Below are 20,240 nucleotides of genomic sequence, written 5' to 3'. Positions count from 1 at the left end.
CTCTTTTAGTATTGGTAATGCAGTAGTTTATAGAAAAACAGAATTGTATTGGATGAAACACATGTTTGCAGATGTGATGCTGTGACCCACTAGGGCCTAATAAAAGATATAGGGATATAATGGTTAACAACCATTTGCTAGGGTTGCCAATATCTGCTGTTTTATGCCTGTTCTTGCAACTCATAGGCCAAACGACTATATTTCATTATTTATACTGTTATTTTATGACAAGGTTTAGATGGCCATAGAGTGAGTTTGTGTTGTTTCTAATATGCTTATAAAAAGCATATATTCAAATGTGTATATAAGCATCCGACCGCAACTGAAAAAAATAACCTCCTAACATCCTTTAGAATTTCCAATGATTCTAAATGGCTCAAATTTTGGTTGACCTATTTCACTAACACTTAGACCATCAACCACAGTTCCTCTTCCTGCTGCATGTGCACTCTACCAGTAGGAGACAGCAATGTATTACAAAAGAGGAAACATCAGGCACCAGAGACATCTCTCTCCTAAAAGTACTACTAGTTAAAGGGACAGTCCTAAATCCTGGTGAAAGGTTGCTGATATTTGAGCTCAACAGCCAATGAAACACTCCCCTCCCTTCATTGCTTCTGAAGCAATGCTGCTGATTGGCTGGAATACTGTATGGTTCAGTCTGAGTCACTTTGTTTCCCATTTACGGAGCCAGGATTGTGCTTGAACACCGGAGTCTTTTTGAGTGCACACACTGGACGGACAGCTATTTATCTAGCTGAATTCAATAAAAAAGTGTAATGGATTATAATTTAGGATTTTGTCTATAAAAGACATAAGCCTTGTTTTAGTGTATTAATATTTTTCCCAAGGCCTATCGGAATACATTTTGTCCATTTTGGGATGAAATATATAATTCAACTAATCCTCCGTATACTCCTTTACACTCCTTTCAAAGTACATCTAGGCATCTACTTTGCTTGAGGCTCCCCCTGGTCACACAGTCCTCTACCATAACATATAGATCACAAACCAAACACACTTTTTTAGTTTCATATTCCACATGCAGACAGCTAAACTTGGAATGATTCCTACTACTACTGACCACACCACCAGCCAGTGTGTTGACTGTAACATGAATCCATTGAGCCACAGGTCTTCGGTTTTTATGGAACAGAACCTCTATTTAGCATGTAGACAATTATGCTTTGTCCACATCGGTTTGATAAGGTTAGCACATTTTAGAATTTGATCACTCCGTGCGGCGAACTTCTGATGTAGTTCTAGTAATATATCTGGAATTTTTGAGCAAGTAAATGACAGTTGTTTGGAAGGAACTTGTCTGCCTGATAACGAAATTCAAGAACACAAACATACTACTGAAAAAGAAAATATTCGAATCCATCCAGGAGGATCTGCAGCCTTGACTGCGATAGAGCTGAAACTGTAGATTTTACTGTCAACTCCACGTTAATACAAATTGTTTATGATTTAAGTAAGCTCATCCTGACCTTGCCTTTCACAGTCCTTCTGACTTGGTATATCAAATAGGTAACTAAGCCAAGTCCAGATGGCAGAAATGATTCTTCTGTTATAAAGACTAATAAAATGCATTGACAATTTAGCACTTATAGTGTCAAAGATGTGCTGCACCATGCACCAAAATCATAAAAAGTGGTAGTAGTCAGACACTTGAAATTCCCCGATTTTAACGGAATTTCCTCCATCTTGTAGGATGTTGTGAAAGGGATTATGGTTTGGTGGACTGACCACCAAATTGACTTGAGGTCTGAGCCTGAGGATTTCTAACATTTAATGACATTGTGTAAACATACAAGTACAAGATTAACAGGTTAGCACTTAATCAAACATGGGTAATTTGTCACAGATTCAAATACAAATTGATTGTCAAACCTTTTGTAAATTACAATATAGTGTATGTTCAGTATGTGCTTTAGGTGCTATATACACTGGGAGTGCACATAATCATTTTTACACGGTAAACCAATATTTTTTATAATCAACCCACATTAAGACAAAATATAAACAACTTGTCAAACTAATAAATAGAATTTAAGTTTCATATCTCAAGTTATAGTCTCATGTTATAGTCTCATATCATCAAAAGCCAGGACTTCATTGGAACAAATTTAGTGTTAATGTATCACAAATTCTTGAAGCAGACCTTGACAGGGACATGGAGTTCTTTGCTGTTATCTAAGCATCCACTTCTAGCTAGAGTTATGGTTGCCGAAGGCAGAGCAAGTAGCTCCTGTTCCTCGCAGTGTCCTCAGACGTTTTCTGTGCTTTTGCCAAGACGCCACCTGGTCAAGGTTATGACAACAGCTCTGTTTATGTGATAGTGGGCTCGAGCTCTTGTCAGGCCAGAGCCTACTGCTTGAGTTTATCTGGAGCTCTGGTATAGGCAAATGAAGGAATCGCACAGCAGTCTGCGCACCAGCCCGCTGACTTGTGAGAGGTCAATGTGAGCAAGCTCCTCCTCCGACTGGGAGAGGAAGTCACCCACCTCAGGACATGCGCGTACCTCTGGTATGTTGTAGCCGGTGTGGTCATCTCCTGTGTGAAGAGAAAGCACACACAATAGTTCAGGTGTCTGCCAAGAGAGTGTGTAGCCACACATCGTTTGAGGTGACAGTCACGATCGTTTAATCATGTAATGCAGAGATCTGTGGTAACAGTAGAGGAAGATTTTTTAATCATCAGAGAACATAATGGTCATTTAGTCATATGGATGTGAAGTTTGAGAAATTAAACCAATTGTCCAATCAGATTGAAAACAATGAGACAAGCAGAGGAACCGCTGATCCAGCTCAGTAATTTGCTATGAGCCGCAATTTCAAGGTTCAGAAAGTAAACATCCTTATGGCATTGGCCGCATTTATTATCAGGATCTGATACAAAGTTGTGACACGAATTCTGAAATTCAAAAAAAGAATTCAGAACGTTTTCCTCTCACAACAGGAAGTTTACCAGAAAATGTCCCTGCTGTGTGGGTTCCACATTCTCAGTCAGAAGTATGGAATGTGAAAAACATGTATGTTATGTCACATGCATGTGACCAATTGCTCCTTACCACAGCGATCAGCCATGCTGTCAAAGAACATCCAGGATCGAGGCCCGGGGCCATACTTGACAAAGGACACGTAGTGGCTGGTGTGGATGCAGAGGACAGCAAACAACTGCATCTGAGTTCTGGGCGCGGGGCCATCTGTGCTGAACTCAGCGGGGAGCGTCATGTTGCGAGGGGTATGACCTTGTCGCGAAGGGTGAGAGTGAACCTGGACCCACAGAGAAAGGGAGAGATGTAATTTTAAGTAGATGATACATACTCGTCAGTTTTCTTCAGTATGTTTTTGAAAAAAGGTGACTGTCTTTAAGAAGCTTCAGCAAGATGAGAATTAATCTGAGTCTCCAAGGTAACACAAGATACTAATGAAATGCAATCTTTGTATTTACTGCACTGTAAGTCACACCACATCATATGATTGTAGCACATGTTTGCTCCTGAAAAGTAATATGTTTACCTATGGGACAATAATATCTGGGTTTACCTGGGTGTTGCAGGTGGAGCAGTATTGTTTGATCCTCCCAGGCTGGAGTTTACGGTCTCTGAAGCACTGGCCACACTCATGCTGTGCCAGCCGCCCACAGATAAAGCACTCCCTGGAGGCTGTCAACAATTCAATTAAACGCAATTCAATAATCCTATTACCAATTAAAATCATGCCAAGCACTTTTAAGACCCTAAAGCCTAGAGAGAAAAATACAAAAAGACTACTAATGTAGCTGCGTTTTATTTCATCCTTAAATAGAAAGGCATTGAGATTAAAGAGGAGCAACTGATTGACAATTCAATGTTGCTGCTGTGACAGAATTATGTTAAGCGTGACAAAAGCACGTTGACATGCAACGTTTATCTGCTGTGCTTAAAATGTGGGACATTTAAGGCCGTTCTATGTCAACAGCTGTAAGGAGCACAGAGAATTCAGACTTCAGAGGTGCCATTAGTGAGTGTTTAAAGGGCAGCTCAATGGAGCCTCACATTGGTATAAGAGGTCTGTGATGTCAAGCTCTGTGGAGGGGATGATACAGGGGAACATCTTGAAGTTTTTTCCAAACCTCGGCATCTGAACCATAAGGCATGATGGGACCTGGGACAAAGGAATAAACAGAGGTCATGTGAGATCAAGTGGTTTCTTCTTATATGAAATGTCTTCTGGTTTGAAAAATATAAAAGGATTGACGTAGAATCAGTTGAAAACTTTTATCTGATTGCGATTACTAGATTTTAGAACATTATAGTGGCTCAAACTGTTTAAACAGCCCAGAGCCTTAGCCTTTACTCAAACTTTATTTGACTGCTCTTTACCCACCTCCTCAAACTTGAGGTCACAGGAAACGAAGGAGGTCTCCAGCAGCTGCTGGACGGAAGGACAGGGCCCCACTTCATTTTTCTCCAGGATGATCTGGTACGTGTAGGCATTTTGTGACGTTCCTGAATCTCCATTCGACCTGAGGTGAGATGATTCAAATAAAACATCTCTAGCAAATCGCAAGCGTGCCATTGCTGTCCCACACGACATACAAAAATGTCAGTTATTCTCTCATACCTGATTTTCAGCAGTGGTTCCATTTGCAGGACACGTTGAAGGAGGATAGAGATGAACTCCTCTGGGTCTGTGGGAAAACAGCAAGCAAAAAACCTCGACCAATTCAGCAAGCGAAGGTGGGGCTGTGGTTCTTAGCTGACTGATATCATGTTTACACAACAATGTCAGCCCACATGGAACAGATACAGTGTGTCCTTATTTTTGACAAAAGCCTAATAAATAACAAGACGTGAAATGAGTGAAGGCTGAGATGTACCTTTCTCCTCAGTCACAAATGTGTTGCATCCTAGCTTCTTGCGGAAGTTCATCACATTCTCCGCTGGGACAAAGCCATGCCTGCAACAAGAGATAGTGATGGAAGGTTCACTTAAAGGGACTTCAGGATTTGTCACCCTTGGTGGTATATTTTAGATCTTTCTGGTTCCAAACTTTTAATGACAATTAGTGTTTTACCTGTCTCGATCTTCCGGTCTCTGACATAGCACCCCACTTAGTGCCTGTAGTCGATTATCTAATTTGAGTACCCACTCCAGCACCAAATGGCAGGCCAATCGACTACCGGCACTGAATGGGGTGTTACGTCAGTGACTGTAAGAAGAGAAAGCTAAACCACTGACAGTACAAACTGTAATTTTCTACAGTTTCTTTACGGTTATTGAGGTAAACAAACACAGGTGTATCTCTGTAGGGATCCTTTCCATGTTGTCAGACCCTTATAATAACGTGTACGAGCTGGCCTGCCTCATAAAATTCCACTGTATAGCTGTTAGGAAGTTGCTATTTTTAGAGTTCTAACTCAATACTGGACCAATTTCAATCATTAATTGTCCTTAGTAAAATAGGGCCCACGATGAAAGATCACAAAGTTGTCCTTTAAGCACATGCTCCTTGTCACATTCAGATACACACACATGACACTACACACTCAAGTCAACTCCTGAGGTCATATGCTGCTTGCAAAACAAAAATGCACAGACCTTTACAGTTTTTTTTAACCTGGGATCATTTGGTGTGAAACTGAAACTTGAACCTACTTCACTTCAATAACAACAGGTATTTGACATAACCGCTGTAACCTGCTGTCAAAAATATCTACCCTGATGGGTTTCATGTGACAGGCCTGTGGAGTGAATCTCCGTGTGGAGTGTGATCAGGTGGAGGGGGGGTGGTCTTACCTACGTAGCCGGTTCACAATGTCTCTCCTCATCTGCCGGCAGATGCTCCCCTCTCCTTCGGCTGAGCTTCGGCAAAGCCTGTCCAGGGTCATAGATGAGCTGAAGAGACTACAGAAAGAGAAGAAAGAAATAAATAAAAAGAAAGAAAGAAAGAAAGAGAGAGAGAAAAATGTCTTACATTATGTCACATGTCAGCTGAATGGCACAATTATATGCCTATTAGGGGTGGGAATTGCGACAATACAATACCATCATGTGATATTTGGTCCGGAATACAATATTATAGCTATTCATTACATTTTACAACACAGCAGGTATTGATATTCAGTTCTGAGATACATTGCGATATACTGTATATATATATTACGTTTCGTATACTGGGAGTCCCTGCAGCCATTTTGGCGCTGTACATTTGTTATTGATTTCCTTTCCAATTTTCACTGTGACAAAAGTGAAGAACGAGGTCTTGTGCCATCTTGTGGATTTCAGAAGCAATGTTAAAACGCAATGAGTAAACATATGTACCAAAAACAAATTTAAATCACAATATTCAATAAATAATATTATATTATATACTAATATCGTGATACTTGTATCGATATAATATAGTGCCAAAAAATACTGCGATACAACACAATTGTATTCTCCCACAATGAATGCAGACAAGTACAAATATTTTTTACCAATCATAAAGGTTTTAAAGGTGATAAAGATCAGATGTTAATGTGGTTGCAGAGAAGCATTGCATAAAAACCCTATGAGTCCTTGTACTTCAGTCCTTACTTAAACTATGCTGTCACAGAGCAACCAAAAAAGAAGAGAATATTGGGGGTCAGAATTTTCTGTAGGGAGAAAAAGAACTGCTCCCTTCCTTTGGCTTCTCTGAAACCTGCCCCAGACTCTCCCACCATAGTGCAACAGCAGAATGAACTAGTTTTTCTTCACAGGTTTATTCAATGTGTTACCCCAGCACATCACAGCACAGAAAAGTACACTGTTTTACTGCTATGGACATGTCTCTCAGCGCACAAGCTCAATCACAGTGTTTGAAATAATATCTCTATGTTGTGTGAATCTACAGCAAATCCTTTTTTTTAGCAGTGTTTCTCAACTGGTGGGTTGCTATCATTCTGAATGGGTTGCAGAGTGTCTATGTTCCTTGAGAACTTTAATGACCTTTGTAGAAAATATATGAACAGTAGCTTTTATTATTAAGTGGAAAAAGCTAAGTCTTTGCGGTTCTCATGCCTCAATCTCAAAGGGAAAAGGGAGTTCTCGGAGAGAGACAAAGAAAGTTCTGCCTGAGCAGCAGATGTATACCATTCTGAATGAAGCGGCTAGTATACAGCATAGACATATAAAGGCTTTTATATATATATATATATATATATATATATATATATATATATATGTATATGTATACAGGTCCTGTATATATGTGTATATACAGGACGGATTGGTCATTGCGTGCGCCAACGGTGACGTCAACACAGCGCCAGTTTCGATGCAAAGAAAATCTACACCACTGAAAAGTAATGCCCCAAACTAGGAGTACAGTGAAATATACATAGCTCTATCATCGGTATTCATTTGTGGATTAATAAGCAGAGGTAATGTGCATAATAAAGCACAGTGGGTTAACGTAACATTAGTAAACCACACAAATGTTTGTACGATTGTTGCAGTAATCTCCCTCCACGAGTTCTGTGCCATCTGAGAATATCTATGCTCCTGCACTGAAGGGTCATAGAGAAGCCTGTACAGAAGGGCCTATGGCTCATGTCTCCAACTTGTTAATTTTGCACATGCGCTAGCTGCGCCAGAATGACACCATCATTTTTGGGCGCACGCTGCCTTGCGCCAAATTATAATTACTATAAATTCTGGTGGGCTAGTCGAATCTTCTGTAATGCTGTTAGAAAAAGTAAAACATTTAGCTAATTACTGTAGTTATTTTGGTGGGTAATTTATTGTCTTGTAATTTGAGGTTCCTGGGATTAGCTATGTTACATGCAGCTTTGTGTATTGGAAAGAAATCAACATGTAGCCCTATATTTGTATAACAATCTCATTTGATGAAGACTATAACGTGAAGTTTGAATCCTTAAATTGGGCAAAATGTGAAGCAGGTAAACTAGTCCCCACATAACTCGACAGTATGGCAAATAAAAGAAAACTATTTAAAATCTTTCTGATGTCAGATTTAGTGGATGCAGGTATAACAGTAGGCCCTATTTTTATGTTTATATTTCTGTTTATTTTATGGTTTCAATTCTATAGAATTTGGTACGCAGCTTAATGACCATGAGAAATGAGGATCCCAAGGCCAGACCAGAACCACTGTTTTATAGGTCTATAGCTTTCACTGTTTTATAGGTCTATAGCTTTCACTGTTTTATAGGTCTATAGCTTTATCTGCCTCTTCATAACCTTCTACTCTTCTATCTAAATAGTGATAGCTCCCTAGATTAAAATAATCAGCTATGATTCGCTGAAGCATGAAATAAACAAAACTCTCGATTTATCCATGGGTCTCTAGTAGTTTTATTCCCAGGGAGCAAATAAACTAAGGATGTGCCTCTGCACTCTAAGTCCCTTTGGATAAAAGTGCCTGCCAAATGAAGAAATGGCGTAAATGGATCTTGTTTCCTCTTGAAGTCAGCGCAAAACTTTGGTGCTGCACAGACCATCCTGGTGACTAAATCTGCCCCATGAGCATCGTGTGTGGACCTAAACGTGGCCGTGGAAGGAGACTTAAGACTAAACTGGAAAAGGACGAGTCAATCTGATGTGAGGACATTGCCAATTAGGCACTTCCCTGACTTGTTGGTCAGATGACCTCCTGCCCAGAAATTCTTGAAATCTTACCAGAAGAGTGTGGCGTCCAGATAGCAGGAGTTGAAATGACCTTGGATTCCCTTCATTTTGCCCTCTAGCACAGTGAGGACTTGAGATTCAGTTAGAGGGGGTGCGTCCTCCTCCTCTTCGCCCTCCTCTCCGGGAGTGACTGCTCCAAAACAAAACGGCTCATGTAAACATTTCAATGACTTGTTATTATGTTCTTTCTGAAAATGCATCCAGTATGGTATATTGCCTGTGCATAGACACATGTTTCACATTCAACACTGTTTGTGTTCTTTCATTTCTCCTCAACATTAAACTGGGGGCTGGGTGGGGTGGGGGTAACCACACCTGTGGGAGGCAGAGGTGGCTTCACTGTCTCTGTGGTCGGGGAGGGGGAGAGGAAGCGCCCATCTGGCATACACATTTCCAGGGGCACAAACACTGCCCTGTTCCCTTTACAGGTGAAGTACCGCTGACCAAGGAATGTCCCATCTGTGCAGGTGCCAACCTCATTGTCCTGTGATAGAAGCACAGAGGACTATGTCATTAGATTCAGTCAAAAAGCAGTGAATAATACCAGGCAATGCTGGGGAGTCTTTTCTTTGGTAAATTAATATGAGCACCACAACATGCCTGTCACTAAGGACTGCTGTGAGACCAGTGTTTTTATCTTTTGTGAATTAGGTGTGCATCAGTAGGAGAAGTTACTAGAAAGTGCATGGACCCACTGCAGATATACAGTATATCAACTCACTAGTTCAATCCCTGCCCAATCGCCTTTCTTTCCAGGTAGTACACCAATCCATCTGATCACTCCATACAGAATGACATTTCTGTCCGATGCCACCTCCACCATGGACCCCACCTCCAGCTGGGGATTAGGCAGGGCATTGATGCTGGGGGTCTGGCTCTGTTCAGATATTCTCTTCCCAAGAGGTCTATTATTGGATCTTGTGCTTGGCATGGAGTTGATGCGAGAGATGGTCTTCCTGGTGGTGTCTGAGGGGGAAGAGGGAGGGGGGGCAAAAGACTGTTAAAAACAGAACGAGAAAACAATATCACCTGACTCGCCTGATTGCCTGTGAAAGGAATGGCCTCGTGTCGCAAGTTGAGAGTTTGGTTGGCGATACTGAGCACTCGGGGCACGTCACAAACGTAAGCAGTCATGAGATGTGTGTGCCTGTGACAGGAGTCTAGCATTCCAAAATTCTTCGACCCGTCTTTCCAGATCTTTGCATTGTCTCGTGTCTATTTCTCTGTCTAATCATGGGATCATGGACTAACTCAGCCCGCCTTATTTGACAACAGATTGATTGGTTGACAGATGTACCTTGCCAGAGGGATGGAAAGCGAAGTTGTGTCATTCTGAGAACAACCTCGTTTCTCCATATCTTCTCGTTGAAATGGTCATTTCCTAGTGACTACTCCTCAGAAAATGCATGCAAACGTAGCTGCAATTTCGGAAAACAACAGCAACTACGTTGTGGCATTACTGCATACGGGTACAGCCATATGTCAAATTAACTTTGTCTAATGGGCCTATCCCTATTCTATATTTAGGAAAAATGTATATGATATTACCACAGAAATATCCAAGTGCATCACTGACTTGAAGTCTGCAGATGGATGACCACATGTTTACACTTGACCAAGCAACCATACAACAGTGACAGTACAGACATAGGGCTCACCAATAGTATGGTTGTCTCTCAGTGGCAACCTAGCGCTTGACTGATAGCCCGAAGACACCTGTATGATGTCTGCAGCGCTGAACACTGGCAGTGGAGCTGGCTTCTTGGATGACAGCTTCTTATCTGGATTCTGTGGGGATTGGATAGAGAGTGCATACAGAGACCACTGAGACCTACAATTTCATGATGGGTCATCTGATGATGTGTGCATGTGATCTGTCTGATCATAATACAAATGATGTGATAATCTATTTTTTTCTGGTGTAGCCACACTGCTTTTTAATATTATGTCTGCACTCAACCGGATTTTGTGCTCTACTTGTCATGATATCTATCACAACTTCATAGCTAATCCAATGACATGTCACAAAACTATTCTTGCATTTCAGCTTGCAATGAACTCAAACAGCAGGCTGCAAGATGTAACTATCCCAAATAAAAAAATAACTATATAAACTGAAATACCATTTTTGGCCTATGTGGGATTTTTTTTATCACTGCAGTTCACAACAACTGCTCACATACACCTGAGTTCCCAAAACAATGCAGTACTGGGTGTCATAGACCACCAAAAGAACACACCATAGGTTGTAGCTCAAATCCCAGCATGCTGAGATCATCTGATCCATCCTTACGTCCAATCTGCATCAGGTTTCTCACCAAACATGGTTGGCAGCCTTTCTTGTAGCGCACAACGACCAGGTCCTCCTGTGCCAGCTCACAGATGGCCCTGAAGAGCGTTGGATTGCAGAGGATCTCTAACCGTCGGCTGGCCGGAGACACGAACAGAAGAAGTTGAGCCTGGTGGCGCGTGAGTGGGTACGTCTCCTCCCGCTTCAGAAGACCACCGCTTTTGGCTGCGCCGCTGCCGTATACCAGACCGAAAATCTCCCCCGTCTGCGTCTCAGCCTCGATTCGACCAATGCAACCGCGGGAGAAGCCTTTCCGCGTCTTGGCACGGGTAACGATGAAGTATTTGTCTTGGCTCTCCATTGATGCTCAGTGATGAGAGTGAGTGGGAAAGAGCAAATGAAGACACACTGTACTGTGACACAGGTCTAGCTGGCAGGTACCCTGTAGAAGAGGAGTTCAACATTATTTTATCTGTGATATTATTGCATCGTTGTAAATGTATGGCAGAATAGAAATTTAGCCATAATCCACATCATTACGGTTAGGTAATCGTCATCATAACCTATTTAATCTGAAAGGTTTTATCAGGACACAATTCACCAGATCAGTCACCACATTACATTATTGCTAATCTAGTAGTATTGCAGTTTAACTGTAAATACAGTTCTAATTGGACAAAAGCAAGAAGTTCTAATTTGACAAAAGCAAGAAGTAAAGCATACACAAAGTTTACGTTGTGATTCAGTCTATCGTAAGTCTAGTAGCCTTTATAGCCACGGGTGGAGGAAGCCGAGGGATGTGTGTAGGTTACTGCAGACCTCCCCTGGTCAATCCATTTTATTACCTGTGGGCTACACCCTTTCACAAACGAACTTAAAATTAACTAACTGAAAGAACAGCAGCTGATACGACGTTAATCTGCACACCCAACTGGGTATAAACCCAATAGATCAAAAGGGAAAATATCCCCCGTTAAAGCCTAGAACATTTTAATATAATCGTTATTTTTGATGCACTGATGTTGAAAAAGATGTTATTCGTCTACAACTTCGTAAATGTACAGGCTACGCACTATATGGAGTCAAGTAAGAGTACCATATCATAGCAGAACAGAATTACATTAGACAATAAACGTTTCTGGTTTGCCTGTAGAATATTAAAAAGACACTTTTGGAATGAGAGGAAAGCAGCAGTCATACTTTAGTTTCTGCTCACCTTTGAACGAGGTTATCCAGCCCTACTTGTGCGAAAATTTTCGAATGTGGTTCAATTCATTCCAGACATTATAGAGACTGATGCAGTTGTGTGTGCTACGAAGTTTTTCCCCTGGTGTCTGACCTCAGCACGACCGATCACGCCCACTTTCAAACGAGTTCCGTGTAAGGTGGCGCAGAAATTAACCTCGTGATGACAGATGAAGGTAGCCTACCTTTCAAAATGCATTGAGCGATTCAGGGGCATTAACAGGGAACTTTCTGAACAATTAAGCACAACAATTTAGCCTCATATATAATACTTGGCTTTCGATTGAAAATACAGCTTTAGACAATGAAAATATCCCCATTATACAGAACAGGAGTTCTTGTTATACAAATGTGTATGGGGCGCCGTTTGTAAAATGTCGCACGTTCTAAAACCCTGCTCAGTTTTGGTACATTTAGCATTATCATATGGGGAAAAAAGCACAACAATATTCAAATGTCACTTTTTCAAACATTTAGAGAGATATTCATGTAAGGATAATGTTTGTCAGTAACACAAAGTTGTTGAATAATATAAATGTTTCATCTAAATGTAAATGTTAAATGTAAATGTAAATGTAAATGTTAAATATAAACGTAAATGTTCAATGTTATATATAAATGTTAAATATAAGTGTTAAATGTAAATGTTAAATGTAAATGTAAATGTTAAATGTTCAGTCTACATGTCAGATTTGAAGACTGAACCTTACAATATTTACGGTAATTGGCTTTCATAGTTTTCACGTCACGTCAGAATTACCAGTTTACGGGCAAGAAACACACTCCACAGCTGTCTACCACTGGAATTTATGCAGGAACTGACCATCTTTCATTCAAGATTATTTAATATATCTGCTTTAAAATTGTCTGACATAGGTAGTAAAATGCTAGACAGTTGTTGCTCGGTTGGCTGTTCAAATCGGCGAGGAGACAAGCCCGGCTGTTTCCAGCTGATTGTAGACTTTTCTCAGGCGGGCAGTAAAGTAGCCTTATTTTTGGAGCTTGCAATAAAAGCAGTAACCCTGTTTTGGTCGCCTCATTTATCAGAATAACTACTTAAAATGGGAATAGATCAAGAAATAAAGTCAAGAAATAAAGCATCAACACAATTAAAATGGGATTACCCGGTTTCTGCTCTGAGATTGCGACAAGTACCTAAGCAAGTAGGCTAGGCTACTGTATTTTGTCATCCAACTGGTAATACTACAATGCCAGTAGAAAATACTTGGGAAGATCATTTCAGTTGTCATTCACCAGACCAGGTGGTTGTACTTGTGTTAACCAGGAAATTGTGTCAAATGATAAAGAACAGTGTTGGGTAGGCTAAAGGCTGCTAGCTAACAGCATGTAGCTCGCTAGCTGGTAGCTAGCTATTAAATGGCAATCATCTTTGCTCTGATAATGAAGATGTTTATTAGTTTTCACCTTCCAGACGACATCGTTATGAACCCATCCCCTTCTGAAAATTAAATTACTATCTGTGCTTTTGGTAGGCTTTCAGTTTTTGAGGTGTGTAGGGGGACGGATTTTCTATTAGATATATGTAAATATCTCCAAACTGGAGCTCAGGCAGGGACTTCTATTTCTATAAATACAAATATCAGCGGGTGCAGTAAAGGGATCACAGAATGTAATTCCCAAATTGTAATTTTTTTCTAGATATCTCTGTCTAGCTATTGTGATATGATCTGTGTTTAATGGCGATCGTAATTGAGTAGGCTGCACTGCTCGACGATGTCCACTGTTGGTCGACATCTTCGCTTTTGCCCGCAAGGTATCCCTTGTAGTGTGACTGAAAGCTATGAATTACCGTAAATATTGCAATGTTCTGTCGTCAAGTCTGACATGTAGACTGAACATTTACATTTACATTTAGCATTTGATATTTGTATTTACATTTAACACTTATATTTAACATTTATATATAACATCGAACATTTACGTTTATATTTAACATTTACATTTACATTTATATTTAACATTTACATTTAACATTTAGATGAAAGATTTATATTATTGAACAACTTTGTGTTACTGCCAAAAATGATCCTTGGAAAAGTTATTGCATGAATTTACATGAATTTATCTCTAAATGCTTGAAAAAGTGACATTTGAATATTGTCATGCTTTTTTCCCATATGATAATGCTAAATGTACCAAAACTGAGCAGGATTTTCGAACATGCAACATTTTACAAAAGGCGCCCCATAAATGTGAGCGTAGGGCAGGCATTAGATGTACATTTTAAGTATTAAAGGTTAGGAAGGTGTAAATCGTTGTTTTTGTAGTAAAATAATGAAAATGCTTCTGGACCTAAGGCACGATAAATAATGTTCTAGAAGCCACAAGAACATTTTCAAATATTTTCCTCTTAACCATGTTAATACAGGTAAATAAGCATATTTTATATAGCAAAACACTACTGCACCTTTAGCGTTGTGATATACAATGGTTTGTACAATGGTTTGTAAACGAATAGTTCAATTTAAAGGTTTCGTGGAGCTCATATGATCAGTTGATTACTCAGTTGAATTCTGATGAAGTGCTCCTGATGAAGTGCTCCATTTAAGATAAATGTGGTGCAAAATCAAGCAAAGCATTTAAGTGGCCAAGCATGATTTGCTTTCTTTTATTGACAGTCTGTGGACAGTGATGAATAGAAAAGGGTTAGGGTAGTTGCTAGTTTAAGATTAGGGTTAAAGTTTGTGTGGGCAATGTGATGACTTGGGTTAGTTAGGTTATGTTTGACAGTTGATTTGTTGATCCCAGGTAAAAAATAAAGTGTATTTTAATGTACTAACATGTACTTTAATATAAGCAAGTACTCTTTCAATTTCTAGCACATTACTGATTTTTGTGCTAAATATTGGTGCAATAAATATACATTACAAATGTACTAACTGCAAGTATATTTCTACCTCAGTAGTACTTCAGTTCAGTGTACTTAATATAAGTTCACTAATTAGCACTAATATGTAAATTGATATTCAGTGTATTCATAAAAAGTATACTAACCCAGAAATATACACAAGTATTGTATTAGTGCTTTACATAATAGCGCGATTTGGATGCTTTAAATATGAGTTCAATTTTAGTGAATTTCCATATACTATTATCAAGTTAAATTGTCTTGTCTACCTCAGGTGTAGTCACTGTACTAATGTAAGTAGTTGTTCATGGTTCCCCATCTAAGTTGAAGTAAAGTACATTTTTAGTTGTATTTAAGTTTATCTTTTGTAGCAATAATGATATATCATCAGTATACTAATCACATAATTAGTACTCGAAAATAGCACTTTTTTAGTACATTAATCATGAATGCATGGAACTATACTAAGTATACTTAAATTAAGCTTGATTGTGTTTACCTCATGTTGTAGTCATTCCTTTTGGCTGTTTTATTGGTGGTGTAAACTCTTAAGCATACACAGTGTTTGGAGAATGTCAGAAACACCATTGTTTTCAGTAATGAAAACAAATCGGACTGTTCTCAATGATAGACTTAATAACAAACTGTACTTGCTTCTGGTGAGTAGCTTCATCCATATCATCATAAAAACAGGTCTGTAGCTGATTTATGGATCTCCGATTCACTGTTGAGGAACAGCACATACCAAACATACTTCAGGGTGAGCCTGCCTGGTGTCACAGATTATTGACGTCATGTCAGGCTTAAATCAGGTGCTCTGGGTTTGTATGCTTCGAGCCTTTTGGATGAGCCTCTGCAGCCTCACCTGACTGGCTGCTTGATTAAGCTGATTGCAACCCAACTTAATCAGATCCATTTAAAAACACCACTATGAATTCAGTAGTTGTAAGTAGTCATCATTTGCTTGTAAAACAACTCAAATGCCCATACAATGTCTTGTATCAAGACACTGATCTTCTAATGTTTCTTGAATTTTACATTTACTGGCATTTGTCACTTACTGCGCCTCCAGAAGCACGGCCTTATAGTCTTTTGTTCAGCAATCTGATGAGATGATCAGTTGCTGTGGGTCACGCTGTGAAATGTAACTGCGTGACTGAGAGACGCTTTGGTCTGATGCCAATCAACAGTGTCTGCTGCTAGGGGCATAGGGGTCATAGTTATACAAGCTGCTTGCCTTCAGTGACATCATCCCTACAGTTCAATACGTTAGTCACACCACCGGCTCACACTGGGGAGGGAAGGGGTCAGGACAGGGACAGATGGAAGAGGACATGATAGGAAACTAATCTAGTCTTAATGGTACACCAGGTGACAAAAAAGCAGCGGCACACAGACAAATCTCTTCACATATTCTATTCAAACCAAATATTGACTTACAACATAATCAGGATAAAGATTGAAATGTTTGGTAGCAGGTAGGCTTGTAAGTAGATTTGTGCGTGTCTGAATGAGGTATTGTAGAAAGAGAGAGAGAGAGATAGATAGTTAGAGTGAAAGGAAGTGAGAGAGATTACAGCCCAATAAAGAGCGTAGAAAGAAAACACAAAACACGTTTCCTGTCCGTCCACACTTCATCTTTACATCATACAGTCCACTTAAACAGGAAGTTGGGCCAAAACATGGGACCGCTAATGACGAACCAAAAGAGCAGCAGTAAACCCCTCTTAAGGCCCTAGCTTCATCCAGACACCTCACAAGGGCTCTGCAAAGGTCTGAGCCGAGGCCTCACTGCTGCGTGGATCTGTGACTCCATGCATCACATCCCCTCTGCGTTCTGCGCCCGACACCAGGGAGAGCCGCTCCACCCTCTGCACAACATGGCCTCTCCTACGAAGGGACTGCACACGCTTCTCCTGGAATTCGGCTGATGGGGAGGAAGAGAGGAGACAAAGGAGAAGAAAGGAGATTAGGGCAGGGGAAACCAAGGAAGGAAGAGGTTAGAAACAACCCCCCCCCCCCCAGAGAGACCCAGACATTAACAAAAAGGCTTTATGTATGCTTATGACCTGATAAAATGTGTACGAGTTTCTTAAAATATAAATGACTGAGTACAGTCATAACTGCAATATGTACATTATAAACAAGTTTTCTTGTATCTACATACAATGAGGTTTCAACAAATCATCCCAGTACGTAAAGAAATGCCTACAATCAACCAGAATGATATTTGTCTGCAGACTTGGGTGGAGTCTCCCTTCAGATAAAGAGTCAGTCAGATTTTTGTGGTCTGATATGACCTTTATCAGCACCTGCAATAAAATCATGTGACAGAATCTCAGTCATATTTAACGTAATGCACAAAGTCTGTGGTTTTGATTACTACGTTGGTACCATGACAACAATGAAAACCACAGCAAATGATCAGAAAATATGCTTTAGCCACTTACATTTAATGATGGCATCAATTTAGGCAAACCATTTAACTGACATGACTTTCATGACTGAAAACAAGTGTGTACCATGATTGAATTAAACACTCAGTAGCCAGACTCTAGCCTCGTCATGGAGACAAGTGACAAGTGGACCATATACCTGAGCTATACCGCTGAGGCCCTGGAGACCCTCAGGGGTCCCCAGGGTCAAATATAGCCCACACCGTCTTCCAGTCGGTCTCACTATAGTGGGCATGAGCCAGGACAGAGGCCTCTTCCCTCCCTGGATCCTATTACGCTAGAATAGTGTTACAAAGAAAAACAAAGTATGAGAAGCATAGTCACCTGACTACAAATATAACTGCAATGAGGCATACCAACATGAAATCAAAAGTAACAAAAAAAAACCTGTGTAGCAGTATTTTCCATTTGATAATTGGAGCAGAACTGAACATTTTTCATCATTTGCCATTCATTGACCAGTACCTGGTTTAACCAGGTCATGTTCTGAGCCCCTGTTAGCCAGGAGAAATTGATAATTTGGCTGTTTAAAAGAATGCCGGATGGGGTAATGATTCCGCTTCCAAAGGGCCTATTGAGAGAACTGCAACATGAGAAAATGAGTACATACCTCTCCATGCACAGATCTTCATTACAATGTGTATTATGGTGTATTACAGGTTTGAGTGTGTGATCATATTTGTTACTAGGGATACGGTTACAAGAGTACCAAGTAGTGGGCCACAGTCAAAAAACATGGCTCTCATAAGGAATCTTGAAATAAATGATTAGAAAGTTAATGAGATGATGCATGATTTAAGAAATATATACGCATATATACATAATCTTGTTCACTGTGGGAGAGCTTTAGATTGTAAAGGCTTAAGATGTTTCAGATTTGCCCCTACAGTGTTCATCACAGAAATGCTCAGGGTACCATGATAGTGACACGATAAGGTCATCAGGACCCATGACGAGCACTTGGCTGGAAGCACTGGCCCCGCCCTGCAGGCTATGGAGCGCTGGGTAATGGTGGGGGGGAAGGGCACTGCTGGAGTTTCTGATCATTTGACGCAGGACAGCAGCATGTGGTTTACTACAGTCGAGAAAGAGAGGGGAAATACAATCAGCAGGGCATGCAAGGAGAGCTGCCCAGGAGACCTGGAATGCAGCAGAGCTGTGAAGACTTGTTAATGACACTGCTGTACTGAAATCAGTATGTCCTGACACTGTCAAGTGCACGGAGAAAGCAACTGAAATCAAAGTTAATTAAAATTGCACTATCGTTTTTCCATCTCTCTAATCCTCTAATATTCCTGAGTGCCGGAGTTGATAAAACAAAATAAAAAAATCTGACCTGAATTGAGAGAATTACTATGAATTTCAAAACTAAATTATATTTTATCTTCACATGCATGAAGATGTGGATCTTACCTTAGCATGTTAGAGATGGTGTCTGAGACAGAGGTGAAAAGTTCGGATCGCTAACCCACTTGCCATGGCTAGGCTGCTTTTAGAGACTAAACAAAGCACAAGAAAATGAAAGGATCAGTATGTAATAAATGTACTGTACTACATCATAAAATGATCATGATATTTCATCAGATTAAGGAAACATGATAAACTGAAATACTGGCTTCTCCGACAACAATGCTCCAGTCAGTACATTCTCCTTTAGATCGGAGCATCGGTTGGCCTGTGTGATTCCTCCCACTGCCCCTTTCTCTAGTACACATTTCTACACCCCTGGTTTGCCAGATAAGAGCGCGAACACAGCGTCCGACTGCCAATGGAAGTATGCAAACGAACTGGACCAACAGAGATAATGTTTGATACCACCTGACCAAAAAGCCTCGGCATCCATCTAAAAAACCGCATGACCAGAGATGTAGTAAATGCGGGTAAACATTGGAGATGCATTTGAAAGATGGAGTCAGGTAAGAGGTCCCAGAAGGATTTTAAGACAGATGCCTGTTGGCTAAATTTTTCTCTTTGAACAGGTAAGCATTTGACCTTCAGCTAAAGTTAGCTAAAACCTTAACTAATTGATTTGGCTATTAGAGGGGATGGGTAATTTCAACATTCCAGTACTGACATTCACACCCTGTGGTACGTGTGCAGCTGGGTTATCAAGGCAGCAAGTATTTGCGACGCACATGCTAATGTACTGCTATCAGTCCTACCTCGGCAACAACCAGTGTGACAGAAAGTGCGAGTTTACCTTGAAATTGACTCAATTGGAATGATCCAATATTTTGAATTTGGAATGCAGTACTGATTTGAAACGCTTGGTTTCCAGGCTACATATCGGTCCTTTAATGCACATACATTTTTAATTTGAAAAGTAAACAAATAAATAGAATAAATAAATAAAATAAATGGCAAGCTTAAATAGGAAGGGTTTGCCAGTACCTCTGCAATCCAGTGGGAGGCGCCTTCTTGTTTTTGTTCAGTGAACTTAAAGCCCTCCATGATATTGAGGAAGGACAGCAGGACTCCACCTGTATAGGGGGAGGGGGCACAAGCACCTGGTACCCTGTGCCAGGGTGGTTGGGACAAGGAGATAATTAGTATGTAGCCAGAGTAGCTGGCTTAGTGTCACAGTGTTGTATTTAAAACAATTGCTTTTCATAATAGTTGCTGAATTATTATAACTATATGAGATTTAATTTCACCAGCAGTTTGGGTCACAAGATATTAATGGAGGACTGAAAGTTTTTTTGGCAGCCAAACTCGGCC

The 20,240-nt window shown here is 40.3% G+C and overlaps 3 protein-coding genes across 3 annotated transcripts in view; 1 reads left to right on the top strand and 2 right to left on the bottom strand.

Annotated features, from left to right (window-relative positions):
• LOC105912139 (glutathione hydrolase 7-like) overlaps window positions 1-85 on the top strand; it is a 14,068-nt gene extending 13,983 nt beyond the window's left edge. Inside the window, exon 12 of the mRNA XM_042707711.1 lies at window positions 72-85. Coding sequence (XP_042563645.1) covers window positions 72-85 — 14 coding nt within the window. The remainder of the gene's footprint in view (window positions 1-71) is intronic.
• Window positions 86-1,779: 1,694 nt separating this feature from the next.
• On the bottom strand, window positions 1,780-12,433 carry cyldb (cylindromatosis (turban tumor syndrome), b). The gene is made up of 14 exons (XM_031567378.2): window positions 12,169-12,433; window positions 10,903-11,394; window positions 10,321-10,450; window positions 9,384-9,628; window positions 8,978-9,146; window positions 8,654-8,792; window positions 5,786-5,893; window positions 4,867-4,946; window positions 4,611-4,677; window positions 4,374-4,512; window positions 4,043-4,151; window positions 3,552-3,670; window positions 3,074-3,278; window positions 1,780-2,556 (listed from the first exon to the last, which is right to left on the bottom strand). The coding sequence occupies exons 2-14, from the start codon at window positions 11,311-11,313 to the stop codon at window positions 2,384-2,386; spliced, it is 2,094 nt and encodes a 697-aa protein (XP_031423238.1). The 5' UTR covers window positions 11,314-11,394; window positions 12,169-12,433; the 3' UTR covers window positions 1,780-2,383.
• Window positions 12,434-15,534: 3,101 nt separating this feature from the next.
• LOC116220439 (glutathione hydrolase 7-like) lies at window positions 15,535-18,965 on the bottom strand. Its single transcript, XM_031567086.2, has 6 exons — window positions 18,936-18,965; window positions 18,439-18,597; window positions 17,988-18,105; window positions 17,662-17,799; window positions 17,279-17,378; window positions 15,535-16,993 (listed from the first exon to the last, which is right to left on the bottom strand). The coding sequence occupies exons 1-6, from the start codon at window positions 18,941-18,943 to the stop codon at window positions 16,821-16,823; spliced, it is 696 nt and encodes a 231-aa protein (XP_031422946.1). The 5' UTR covers window positions 18,944-18,965; the 3' UTR covers window positions 15,535-16,820.
• Between the last annotated feature and the right edge of the window lie 1,275 nt (window positions 18,966-20,240).

This window comes from Clupea harengus, chromosome 5 (genome assembly GCF_900700415.2).
Source record: "Clupea harengus chromosome 5, Ch_v2.0.2, whole genome shotgun sequence".
Taxonomy (NCBI): Eukaryota; Metazoa; Chordata; class Actinopteri; order Clupeiformes; family Clupeidae; genus Clupea; species Clupea harengus.
Note: the sequence above shows the minus strand (reverse complement) of the source record. Positions and strands in the feature narration are given on the sequence as shown.

What these genes read in the sequence shown, in the direction of transcription:
- LOC116220439 (XM_031567086.2), bottom strand. An exon ending in CTTATCGTGTCACTATCATG is followed by an intron (nt 18,106 to 18,438) that starts GTACCCTGAGCA and finishes CTCATGTTGCAG; the next exon opens with TTCTCTCAATAGGCCCTTTG. An exon ending in AAATATCATTCTGGTTGATT is followed by an intron (nt 16,994 to 17,278) that starts GTAGGCATTTCT and finishes CCTCCCCATCAG; the next exon opens with CCGAATTCCAGGAGAAGCGT.
- cyldb (XM_031567378.2), bottom strand. Translation starts at nt 11,313, where the DNA reads ATGGAGAGCCAAGACAAATACTTCATCGTTACCCGTGCCAAGACGCGG. An exon ending in GAGAGACAACCATACTATTG is followed by an intron (nt 9,629 to 10,320) that starts GTGAGCCCTATG and finishes CTTCCCCCTCAG; the next exon opens with ACACCACCAGGAAGACCATC. An exon ending in CTGGACGCCACACTCTTCTG is followed by an intron (nt 5,894 to 8,653) that starts GTAAGATTTCAA and finishes CTCTTTCTGTAG; the next exon opens with TCTCTTCAGCTCATCTATGA.